This window comes from Lycorma delicatula, chromosome 5 (genome assembly GCF_047948215.1).
Source record: "Lycorma delicatula isolate Av1 chromosome 5, ASM4794821v1, whole genome shotgun sequence".
Taxonomy (NCBI): domain Eukaryota; kingdom Metazoa; phylum Arthropoda; class Insecta; order Hemiptera; family Fulgoridae; genus Lycorma; species Lycorma delicatula.
The window spans coordinates 33,510,828-33,524,274 of NC_134459.1; the positions used below are offsets into that span (position 1 = coordinate 33,510,828).

Below are 13,447 nucleotides of genomic sequence, written 5' to 3' on the forward strand. Positions count from 1 at the left end.
AAATTAGAACTGTCATTATTATAACTTAAAAGCTACGTAAAACAAAGCATACATATACCTCTTTTCAGGCTTGAAAGAATTAGCGGGTTCATAGTAATCTGGCCAAGCATATGATAAACTATTTGTTGTTTTTTCTGAAAAAAAAATTCACCCAATAACTAGTATGAGTGTTTAAACACAGAAAAAATACTTAAATTTGAATCACGTTCTAGGTAATAGAAATAATAAAATTTGTTAATCAGTACATCTGAAAATTGTAAGTTGATTAATGATAAACTCTTAAATTGATAGGGGCTTACCTTACCTTCACGGTTTTAACAATTTTACTTAATCTTAACAATGTATTGCCTAATATAAGAAAATCTATTCTGGTTCAAGAGGCCAAATTACTGAACGAGTGTGGTTTACTTTGTGCAAAGGAAACTGCATCACTGACAAGTTTCTATGTTGAATGTTTTTCTCAAAAGTGGATTTTCCATAGAAGTTCTGAGAGAGAAAAGGGATCTTTCTGAAAATTTATTTCAATTGGACTGGTATATTGTGGAGTTCCACTAAAAGCAGCATGTTACAAAATAACTACATCATACAAATTCTCTATGGCATTACAGATATTTGGCCACTTCAACCAACATAATATCAACAGAGGGTAAAGTAAATAACAGAAAAGAATTTAATTATCGATCAAATTTATGGAAGCAATCATACAATTTAGTTTAAGAAAAAACTGAGTGCCTTATCAATACCCAAAGTACCATTTAGACTTCTAAACAGAAACAATATAAATGGTAACAGACACATATATATATATTAACGCTAAATATAAAAGGTATTCAAAGATTTTGTAATCCACTGACTGCAAAAAACTAGGCTTGGATGTTGGAATGCTGACACTAAAGGTATTAATTTTAATTTTAACTCAAGAAGAAATGCAACTAAATCTTATTTTCACTTAGATTTGTCTTAAATTTAAACTTAGTTTTTCATTTTCAAATGAAAATGAGTTGGTTAAGAAGTAGTTCAATATTTTTACTGTCTTTGATACTTCTCATGGTATTGAAAATTTAAATGAAACCAACAAAAACATTAAGTTTATTTTGGAAATTGAATATAACCAGATGTTTCCATTATTGAATTTAAAATTAACTTATAAGTATAATAAAATTCCATTTGATAAGAGTGATAATAATTATAGGTATACATACATACCTACAAAAATGAACTTGCTGATATGTATATGTATGTTATCAATGATTTTTTTTCATCCAAAATGATAGCTTTTAAATATAACGGTTTATAGAACAAACCAGGTTTGCTTGATCTGGGGGCTTATTGCGGAGAATTAAATTGTATTATGGATGCAGCTGAGTTCAATGGTTTTACTACAATGACCACTGACCAGAATCAACAAAGATCAGAAAAGAATTAACAAAATTTTAACATTACTTCTCTAGAATTGGAGAAAGCATGCATAGAATTTGCACATAGCCCCTGCATAACAAGATGAAAAGTATATTAAAATATTAAAAATACTTTAATGTTATTGTGGCTGTGTTTAGGAAATTAACCTGTACATCAGAAATAATAAAACCCATCAAAGACTGGGTTTTAAACTAACTAGTGGGATTCAAGGATGCCCACTAGTTGTTGATGGTCATACTAGGACATCAACAGCTCAATATAGTATTACAAATTATAACAGAGTCTAATAAGAATGTAACCATAAAATTTTTACAAATTGAATCATAAAATATTAAAGAAAATACTCAGGATGAAATTTTTCCTATATCTTACACTATTTTAGGTAACAGCACTTCTTATTGTAAATTTGTGTTTACAAATTAGGGTAAAAGACCATCAAAGAACTTTCTAGCCAAGGAATGCCAAAGTTTAAATACAAGAAGAAATGGAGAGCTCTCATGTTTTGACATTAAACAAGCCTTTAATATTCACTACCAGAAAAGATTCATGCTGGTAAACATCAGTTGGATACACATCCTTATGTACCTTCACCACGGACTGCTTTAAATTTCAGTATATTAATCATTTGATTAAACATACAAGATTAAAGATTACACAAAGATTGTTAATCTTTATGTGTAATGTATTCATTACAAATTAACAAAAGATTCTGAACTAATGTAGAGGGAAGATTCATTAAGGAGAGCCAGGCAATGATCTTTTTATATTTTCCTATGTGTACATTGCAATCTGTTCAACTTAGCAAACTATAAGCAATCCCCCTTCCAACGGCCCAATGAGATAAGAGTGATATGTATGACATATAAATGAGATGTAGCCTTGCTGACTATTCCTGAGACATGTGGTAATTGAACCCCTACCAGCAAAGTACACTGGCAGCCACTGTCTAGTATTCAGATCCTTATAAAAGTAACTAACTTTTACTAGGATTTGAACCTCACAACCTTCGACTTTGAAAATCAACTGTTAAACCTCTGATGTGCGACGACAAGTCCACCACTAGACCAGCCCAGTGAGCTAATGCATAAATAACCCTGTAAGCACAAATTATAGTGATAAAAATGAAGCAAGATCAAGAAATTGCCCTGATTTTAAGACAAAGTTGCTATACATGACACAAAGACACTCTAGAAATTAAGTTACTTTGTTGAAAAGAAGAGAGTTACTTTACAAAATTTGTCTTTTTTTTGACATAAAAAGTCCGTTCTGTAAGCTATAGCAGCAACCTCACTAATCACATTTTTTCTTAAATTGTTGATGACTCTGTTAAACAAATTTCACCTGTAATAGTGTTTTATATAAGTTTATTCTACTGGATTTGACAAATCGGTTTCACAAAAGATTAGTAAAAACCCTCAACCTGATTGATTCAAGAAACAGACAAGATCGTTAGAAAAAACGCACCTGGTAAAAGGAGGCTGAAGACAAGTTTCTTTTGGCACACTGTCTGTGCGCTCATTGCTAGAAATTTCTATATGGCTGGGGATTCAGCAGAAGCTCACTGTTGTATTATGACTTAAGTCTGGGGTATGAACCAAAGTTGAGTTCAGTAAAGGAATTAAGACTAAATTTTGTTGTTGCAAGCAACATTTTTAGGTTGTATGATGTGTTTAAATTTGCCTTGAATTTTGAGACATTCACAGAAATTGGCTCAATAAAGTAGAACTAGGCGCGGGGTTCATGCTTCTGTGAACTCGGTTAGTTAGTTCAGAGGGAAACAATGTAGGACATTCAAGATGTCCGGACGAGGCCTACAGCGAAGGCAAAAGCTTAATTAATTAATAAACACCGATGTAAATGTCTACAGAGGCATTTACATCGGTGGCATCCCAATGAGGCCAGGCTTATTACTATGAGATGTAAAAAGTCAGAGGGTGATAGAAGACTCCCCTTAAAGCCCATCAGGTCTAGGAATGGGGAGTGGCAACCAGAACGTCACTAGGTGTCTTCCCCTACAGGGTTGGGATGTTGTATTACGACTAGTCATTTGCAAAATAACACACTGAATCTCACAAACAACAGGATGTCTGAAGTATATGTCACTAATTGCCTATAAGGCACTCATGGAAACTGAGCAAACAAGAACATGTCAGAAATCTTGGCTAATCATATGCAAGGCCTTATTAGTGACAAATAGTTCTGTGATGAAAATACTGCTGGGTAGGCCAATCATACATGTTCTGTTGCCAACCACAAAACTATAACCAACCAAATTAACGTTTCTAGAGCCATCTGTATAAACTGTAACATCAAGATTTATGATATTTCTAATATTATAAAATTTGTTTTGTACAATAACCGGATATGTGTTTTTTATATTATATTGACAAAGATCAAAGCAGTAATTAATGAGAGAAGGCTGCCAAGGGGGTGAATAACATGGACCAACATTAAGGACTGGAGGTAACTGTATATTTAAAGCTGAGAAAAAGCAGTGAACTCTAATACTTAGTGGAGCAGTAGATCTTGGCTGTTCTTGGTATTGAATCAGGTGTTGGTTAGAGAACATTGCATCAAACATTACATGATTTATTTGCACTTTAATATGAGCTATGTAAGTGCAAATCATTTGATTCTATCTATTAGAAAGGAATTGCTCACCACTTTTCACCTCCATACTTACCACTGGGCTTGAGTGAAAAGCACCTGTAGAAAGATGGATGAATGAATTAACTGCAACACGCAAGATGAATACTCGATCAGCTCCCTGTTGTGTATTAGATAAAACTCTGAGAATGTCCAATATTTTTAAACATTTTAACTTCAGCTTCTTTAAATGTATTACCCATGTTAGTCTTTGGTCAAACCACATTCCTAAAAATTTAATCTGTGTGCATACTTTAACTGGTTTCCCATGTAAAAAACATTTGAGGGTCAGTATCATCCCTCAAGCATGAAAAGCAGATGCATTTTGTTTTCTCCAGAGAAAATGTGAATCCAGTCGTCATACATCACGATTCTAAACAGGTGATTGTATTCTGGAGCAGCCTCTTGCTGGTAGCTAAAAGCTATAGTTGTTATGTATACTGAGAAATCCTCAACAAATAAAGAACATATAACATGCATGGCTACTGCAAATAAGGTAATGCTTAGGACTCTTCCCTGTGGTATTCCGTTTTCAAGTGTGAATCCTTAGGATATTGTCGTTCCAACTTGATCTCAAAAGGACTGACTGCATTTAGGGCATTTCTCTCAAGGTACCACACTAGGCAACAGTTTACCATATGTTCCATCAACTTGCATAGGGTACTGGTTAAGAAGAAAGGATGATAATTGGAAGGACATGATTTATCTTTACTAGGTTTCAGTACGGGGATGACCAGTGCTTCTGACCAGAAATCTAGAAACACCTGGTAAGAGAAAATATTTAAGAGAATATTCTGTTGTAAATAGACAAAAGATGTTGTAATGGACTATTCTACAAAAGCGAGATAACATATTGAACCTGATATTATCATTTTCAGGGTTAGTGTCACAGGAATATTTTAACACATACCTTAGATCATCAAGAGAAAAGGGAATATTTAACTCATTTTGTGAATCTCCGATAATAAAAGGCACACTTTCTATCTGCAACTTATACCTCATAAACTCAGAACAGTAGGATGATGTTAATGAAATTGATCTAAACAAGAAAAGAAACGTGTTTGTCACATCAATTTGTGCTGTAACGAGGACACCGTTGGTTACTAGTTCAATCAGCGGTGGAGATTGTCCTGATCCACACATGACCCGTACAAAATAACCGATGATGGAGTTGTCCAAGAAATGGTTTCGACATAGTTTAACCATAATTTCCGCTTAGCACAACATGACCCCATAGGGGAAGACACCTACCATGTAACTATTCCGGTCGCCATGCCACCTCCTCTGAACATAGCTCTGTTGGGCTTTATCAGAGGTTATCTTTAAAACTTCAGGCACAAGACATCTCTCGGCCTTGTTCTTGCCTCCGTCAAGATGTTACCTGTACAGAAAGAAACCTATCAAAAAGTCTTAAACAAGACTGAACCAACTGAGCTAAAACGAACTACACCCTAATGGGAAAAGGTTGAATTCAACACACAACACCAGCACGAATAAAATTTAAAAAGGAAAGTAGCAAACATAAATAATGGTCAAAAAAACACTTGTATCATAACAAAACAACAAATGGAAAACCGAAGCAGGACCCTATCCTACACACCTTCAGCAATCCTTTCTTTTACAAGAAATTCCATATATTCTTCAATGATAGTCCATTCGGCCTGGTTTTTCCAATTTTCATGTAGATCCAACGTCGACCTGATATCAAACCTACAAATCACATCCGTACGCTTCATATCATACCGCAAACATTCGTAGAAAACATGTCCAGCTCTCCACACTGCGGACAAAACCCGGAATCAACTAGGCAGAATCGAGCCAATCTGCTCCTAAAGGTGCCATGCCCCGAAAGAAATTGCATCACATATTTTTTTGGTTGTACCCAAGAGACACCCTGCAAACCAGCAACATCAGGAAACAGATCAAGCGTATAACGCTCATTAACAAGACAGTTAAGATGGGATGAGACCATCTCATCTTGTCTGCCATAAAGCGTAGCTCTGTTGCTCAATATGCCGAACGTTTTCTGAAGTCAACTCTCCTGACTTCTTAGAAATATATCTCTGTTGACTCTCTGACGCAAGTAGATCAATCGGCTTCATTCCAGCAATCACCAAGATTGCCTCACGTGAATTTGTATGGTAGCCTCCCGACACTGATTACAGCAAGGGGCGTTGGGCCGTCAATAATATATCCTGACAGCTTTGAAATTTCATCCTATACGCCCAAACAGGCACTCCATATATCATAATTGCCTCCCATATGCCCTTATACAGGTTCCTCATGGTACAGAATGTTACTGATACATGTCACAGATGCTGAACACTGTAAAAACTTTACCAAGAACCGGCAGTAACATCAAGGGCCTGTAAGAGGCACTAACAGCAGGAGCCTTGTCGCTGCCTTTAATTCTTTCTTCCAACAAACTGGGAAATACTCGGCAAACAACAATCCATTGAACACTCGTGTGACAGTCCTAATACAAACTCCAACAGAGTGAAAAAGGAGCTCCACTCTTATACCATCAAAGCCAAATAACCTAGCGCACTTCAGCCTCAGTAATTTTCAAAAATAAAGCATCCCGCGTAAATGAGCGACCTCACGACGCACCCGGAAATTATACGCAGACTCAACATCTACATTATCATCAAGCGTAGATGATAAATCATCAAGTAGTTTTGGTAATATTTCAGTTTTGTCTGAAATAATCCCATGCCGGTTCTAGAGAGTGGACAGAAGAACGTCCTTTCCATGTTTGTTTCCCAAAACTCTATATACCACTCCCTGTGGGTCTTTATTCCCCTGTTCCTGCACAAAAGAACGCTACGAATCTCTTTTGGCAGTACGTACCTTGTGAAAGTAATAACAACTACGGTCTCTATATAATTAGCAACAAGTACCTCCCGCCGTTCAAAATCACATTCTCGTTGAGATGCCCTCCGTAAATGGCGGACAGACTGTTTCAAATTAGTGAATTCCTTATTCCACCATGGCTTTGCCTCTCTCGACCTAGGGGCTATAGAGGGAGCATTCAGTAGCGTCAATAAAGGACGCTACTGAATGAGAGTGTGATATATGTGCACAGTTTAAAGTGCTCTGCAGCTCTCTGTGTAGTAGGAAGAAAAGCTGCAGAGGCTAGGCCTCTGGGGACACCAACCCCCAAAGTCTTAAAGAATAAGATTCCCTGTTGCAGATAAACTGAAGTGTTTGGATAAGGGTGACAAGTGCGGGGACAAGGGCAAATGGCCTTAGAGCCATTTGCCTTTGCCTAAAGAATTATATTATTATAATTATTACATTTCTAACATAAATTATTGAAGAAAAATCAATGAAAGTGTACATTACTTCACTTACGTTCCATAGGTTGATTAGATAATCCTAAACAACCAGGATGTTCAATTTTATTAGGTTTTTCAATTCCTTTTGGTACATAATCATGCCTGTGAGTAGTCATTTCTTGAATAGGTCCGACACCCAAAAGGCAATGATCCCTTGGAGGTATTTTTGGCATTCTTTTATAACCTTCCCAAGGGCCATAACTCATCTATAACCAAAAATGAGTAGTTTAAAACGTGGATTAATTACATTATATTATTACCCCATTATTCAAGCTAAGTGGGATCCAGATCAATTTTAATGAAAATTTATACTATTAATATGTCTACAGAAAAGTGTAATTGACCATTTTTAGCCAGGATACATAATACTAAGAATAAAGGAAACAGTAAATCACTACAGTTTTCAGTTTGGCTGCAGCATCTTCATGTAACTCTGAAAGGCCTTCCAGCATAGGAAGTATAACATGTGGATTGTAAGCATCTGGTTCTTGGTTCACTGGCCTAGATCAAAACATGTGATGGCTTGCAAGTAGGTATAAACATAGACATTTGACAATTCTCCTGCTACCCACATCTTGGGCTGTGAGTCTCATGATAAGAAATGTGTGCTACTCACCCTCTGGTGTTTTAACTATCACATCAAAATTCAGCAAGCAATTTTCAGCACTGTGAGTTTGTGCTGACTCACAATGATTTTAGCATGCATCTATTTCCTGAAGGGATAATTGTGGATGCAGGGGCAAATAACACAATGATGGTGTGGTTCCCAATTCAGCCAATAACAAAGTGAAGAACAAATTGCTAGTTCTATCAATTAAGATCTATCATCTTAAAATCAACCCAGCTTAGAGCATTAAAGGCTGATAATATAATAATTTTTGCCTTTTTTTATCTTTATTTCTTCAGAATTATAAAAATTGTACTTCTTTTAAAATGTTAGGGCGTTTAACTAGTATCAAATAATTTCTTTATATTAATTTGTATTGCACTTTTAGTTCTATTTTGTCTAGGCAACATATTAATCTGACTGTAAATCATATAAGCCTTACCTTACTTCTTTAAATCTTTTGCAACTTTATCAAATTTTTATCTTATACGATCTCATCTAAAATCATTATTTCATCCTCCAACATCTCATCAGCTTACGTTTGATCTCTTTCACCCCTTATACCTAATCTAGGCTCTAGTTAGCTGTTTTTCCTCTCTTTTATCTTTAAGATTTAGTAATAGCAGTTTAATGAGCCATTATAGGTGGAGATTGATAATATGAACAATGAATACAGAAGATCAGCACATATTGGAAAATGGTAAGTGAAGAAATGAAACTAAACTCATTTAAAATTTAATATAGGCTGTGTTGGATTTTTCTGGATACTTATTTTTTGGACATTTTAACACTTAATATTTTTTATAGAGGTAAGATAGCAATCTCTAGTTTTTGCAGTTTTTCTTTGCTAAACAAAAAATTAGAGTAAGATTTCTCATATACCAAATATATGTAGGATTTACCATATTTAAAATGTTTGAAGTTCCCTGTAATGTTACCTCTATTAGCTGAAAGGAGAATTTGTCTTTATGTCACAAGTTTTTTTTTTTATATCAGTAAACATTTTAAAAAATCTTAACTTTCTGTCATGTTAAAAAGTTATTTAAAATTCTGGGACTTTTCAGAACTCTACATATTTTTCTATTTCATGATTTCAGTGGTGGTTGTGAGAATTGAGCTTCATGCTTATCGTCCTGTTTGCATTGATCCCTGCATTTCTATTATCTAATTCTGTTTTATTTATCCTATAAATGGTTTTAAAAGTGTGCCTTCTTTACTATACTAATTCCTGCTACAGCTAGCTGCTACCTATTCATTTCTTGTTTTAAATTACTAGAACTATATTTAAAGAAACACAACTTTCCACAGTCTCATTTGAAAAACTTCACTGTTCTTATATTTATAGTGCTAATTTTTTTTTATTAAACTGTACTATTTTAAGAATAAGTTAAGATTACCTTGTGTGTAGTATCTGGTTGGAAATCACCAGCTGAACACAAACTATCCTTTGGAAGAAGTGGAGCACTTTTACAGTTACTTAAAGCATTGGCATCAAAATCTTTGTATGATTTTTTATAAATTGTATCTGATGAAAGAGGTGCTTGGGGAACTTTATACACCTAAAAAAAAATAAAAAATAAAAAACACATCAAACTAATGAGTAATAATAGTAATCGATGGTAGTCTTGCAAAGAAAGCACAAATTACAAAACTTAAGGATTAAACTTTATTATCAGTTCACACCACAGGCAGCTAAGTCTATTGTATCAAAACCTCAATATTAACTAGTAGTAATCCACCCATACAAATAACTAGACATCACATTCAAGCTAAAATTTAAAAATAACATTCCTTACAAACACTACTGAATTTTACACAAATAAAGATGATTTTTTATTATTTTATTTTACAAGAATGATTAATCTAACAATCTAATAGTGAATGATTAATCAGTAAGATTGATCAATCTAACAATCGTGTTATTAGTGTTTTGTGTTGTTACAACTTATCTACAGATAAAACATGATGTAAGAGTACAAAAATGTTATATAAAATACAAGTAATTACTATATTCATTATCCAGTGCATAGCTTAAATTTAAAATAAAATAAAGAATGGTGAAATATTATCTTCATTCAATGAAAAAGAACCCCAAAACCATGCACTATTATATAGTATATGTGTTCGGAAAATTGATGTGCAGTATGCTTTAGAATTATGTAATGCATTCTGTTCTTTCAGTGTTAGGTTGGTTGCCTGCGGGTTCGTTGAGCGTTGCTCATTAATAAACCAAGACGTCAGTTGTTGGGTTGTGATTGAATGTGCTTTGTTTGATGTTGTTTCGTTTATCAGAACCAATAGTTGTGAGAAACGTAATGATTCTTTCAGTAGAATAACGCTTTTTCTCACTGAACATGTCTGAAAGTAATAAGCAGATTGATTTAGTAAAACAGAATTCTTTTTTTGAAAAGTTTCTAAATACTCTTGTTCCTCACGGCATGCAGTTCCAACTCTTATCAAAAAATTTCGGGCAAAGATCTAAGATGTTGAAGACGCTGATTGAAGTGGAAAACCCTTAAACTAAATGTACAGAAACTGCTTGAAAGTCAATGAATAAGTTAGTACAGCAGCAGGATATCGGACTTGCTACCGTATATAAAGCTGTAAAAAGACTTTTCCTCTACTAAGTAATGTGTGTTCAACAACTGAAACCTACAGATCATGCCAAAAGATTAAATTATTGTCAATGTTTAAATATTTTATTCACCAAAATTCCCTAGGTATCCTTCATATAACTCCTTTTTTACTGATGAAGTGTGGTTTCATCTGGCAGGGTATATTAATTCACAAAATAACCTGCTGTTCCTGCTGGGACAACAACTAACTCCCATGAATAACACGAATAATATTTAAATGAAGCAAAAATTGGAATCCGTTCTTTTGTTTTTTTTTTTAGGGGTTTATCATCACCCAAACACGATGTATTAGTTTTAAAAAACTAAATGTTGCATATTCACAATTAAAAACAAAGTATCTTTAAAACAATCAAAAATTGTTCAATTCTGCTTTACGGTAAATGACATAAATAGCTGAAACATAGTAATTCAAATATCTGAATACAAATGGATGGCCTTAAGGAATCGTAAAACATAAGATAACTTTGTTTCATTATCCCTTCGAATAGTTTGCATGTTAGCCCTAGTTTAAATTTGTGATGCAATGCCACATAACAGATACAATCCACAAGGATGAGGTGCACTGTTAGTTGGCAGTTACAGCGAACATAATGGGGTACATTTGTTTGCATCATCAGATATCCATGAGTGAGCCTAATGTGCTCTATTCGTAAACGGCAGATAATAGCTTCCTCTTGATGGTTATTTCTGCATGAGGAGCTTCACATTGATACAGTGTTCTTAATTGGGCAATGTTTATTGTTCATGGTAGCAACCCATTCACTTTGCCAGTCATCATGAATTGCCCTCTTCAGGAAACAGAAGATAATTCGAAACAATGCGATTAGTGAAAGGAGGCAGGAAAAAAGTCTCTTTTGTTGCACTATCTAAATGCTCATTGTCTGAAGTTCCTCTATGGCTGGGGATCCAGCAAAAGCTCACTGTTTTATTATGTCTGGTCATTTGCGAAATAGCAGACTGAATCTCGCATACAACAGGTGTCTGGAGCATATGTCATTAATCGCCTGTAAGGCACTCATGGAATCCAAGCAAACAAGTACATTTGAAATGTTGGGCTAATTAATTATATTTAAGACCTTATTAATAGCAAAAAGGTCACAAATAGCGCAACATACATATACAAGTAGCCCCCCAGCAGGTATTAGATAGAACCATCTGCATGTCTAATATTTTTAGACATTTTACCTTCAGCTCCTTTAAATTTGTTACTTATGTTAGTTGTTGGTCAAACACATATTTAGAAATCTAATCTGCGTGCATGCTTCAGCTGGTTCACCATGTAAATACAGTTGAGGGTCAACATGTGTTCTTAACTGGGAAAAGCAATGCATATGGTTCTTTCCGGGGAAAACATGAATCCAGTAGATCTACACCATGACTCTAAGCAGGTTATTGTGTTTTGAAACAGCCTCTCACCTGTAGCTAATTTTCTAAATGCTATGTAAATTGAAATTTCATTTATAAATAAAGAACATGAAATTAGTTTTTGCACACAAGTTTGTTATGCTGTTTATGGCTACTGGTTATAAAACTATTATGCTACTGGTCAAGGAGATAGGACAATAACTTTCTGGACATGATTATCCTTACCAGGTCTCAGTACGGGAATTACAAGTCCTTCTGACCAGGAACCTGGAAACACCTGTTCAGAGAATACCCTATTACAGACACACAGAAGATGTCATGTACACTATCTGGGAGGTGTGATAACATACTGAGACTGATATCATTTCCAGGGGCAGTGTCACGAAAATTATTCGAAACATATCTTAGTTCATTGTAAGAAGATGGAATGTTTACTTCATTTTGTGAGCTCCAATCACCAACAGGATATTTGCTATCTACAACTTATTTCTCACAAACTCAGGGCAGTCGATGATGTAAGTGAAACTGCGTTTTACAACCTTCCAAATGAGGTCGCTACATCAACTGTCGCGGTTACAAGGTCTCCGCCGATTTTCAGTTCAATCGGCTGCGGTGAATATACTGATCCACACATGGTTCGAACCTTTCTTCATACAACAGATGATGGTATTGCACAAGAAATGGACTCGACGTAATTCAACCATGATATTCGCTTAGCACATGGGAAGACTTGACGGCAACAGCCCTTGCGTTGCGGAAGGCGTAGACCATTTCAGTCGTCGGATTTCGAATGAAATTACGTAAAGCTTTACGCTGATCTCTTAGTGTCCGCCTGCAGTCTTTATCCCGCCAAGGAACAGCAGGTCGCCTTGACTTTTCAGATGTTAAGGGGGTTTACTTGGCTGTAGCTGTGCAAAAAAGACTTCGATTTTTACTAGGTTACGGAAGTTTAGCGGCTTTTTATATTCTTTTCGTACGGCTGGAAATGATAGCTTCCGCTCGATATACATTTTTAGAATTGCCTTCTTCTCTTTAAAAAATGTAATGTGGACACCACATGACTTCCTTGTACGCCTATTAAATTGCATATACACATTTTTTTTTTTAAATGAAATGTACATAAAATTTTACTTCATTAATAACTTATGATATTCTTTCATATTCTTTTTTTTTATTGTTAATATTGAATTATTTTTCGTAAAAAAGTTAAAAAAAGGAGATGAAATCTGATTTGAACCGATTTGCCTTCACCGTTATAAGATCCAAATATTTCATTAATTAAAATTTCATTTGGCTATAACTCTGGAACCAAATAAATACCACTGGAAAATAAGTACCAATAAGTATTCTGGAAAATAAGTACCACTTATGATATATCGTTGAAAAGCTCTCAGTGAGGGCTAATTACTGCAGTTAAGAAAAAGTCCAAAATCCAA

The 13,447-nt window shown here is 34.8% G+C and overlaps 1 protein-coding gene across 1 annotated transcript in view; it reads right to left on the reverse strand.

Moving 5' to 3' along the window:
- The window catches only part of LOC142324803 (uncharacterized), a 44,411-nt gene that overhangs the window by 13,616 nt on the left and 17,348 nt on the right, over window positions 1-13,447 (reverse strand). Inside the window, exons 4-6 of the mRNA XM_075365809.1 lie at window positions 9,408-9,569; window positions 7,420-7,609; window positions 59-134 (exon numbers count right to left, since the gene is read on the reverse strand). Of these exons, the coding sequence (XP_075221924.1) occupies window positions 59-134; window positions 7,420-7,609; window positions 9,408-9,569 (428 nt within the window). The remainder of the gene's footprint in view (window positions 1-58; window positions 135-7,419; window positions 7,610-9,407; window positions 9,570-13,447) is intronic.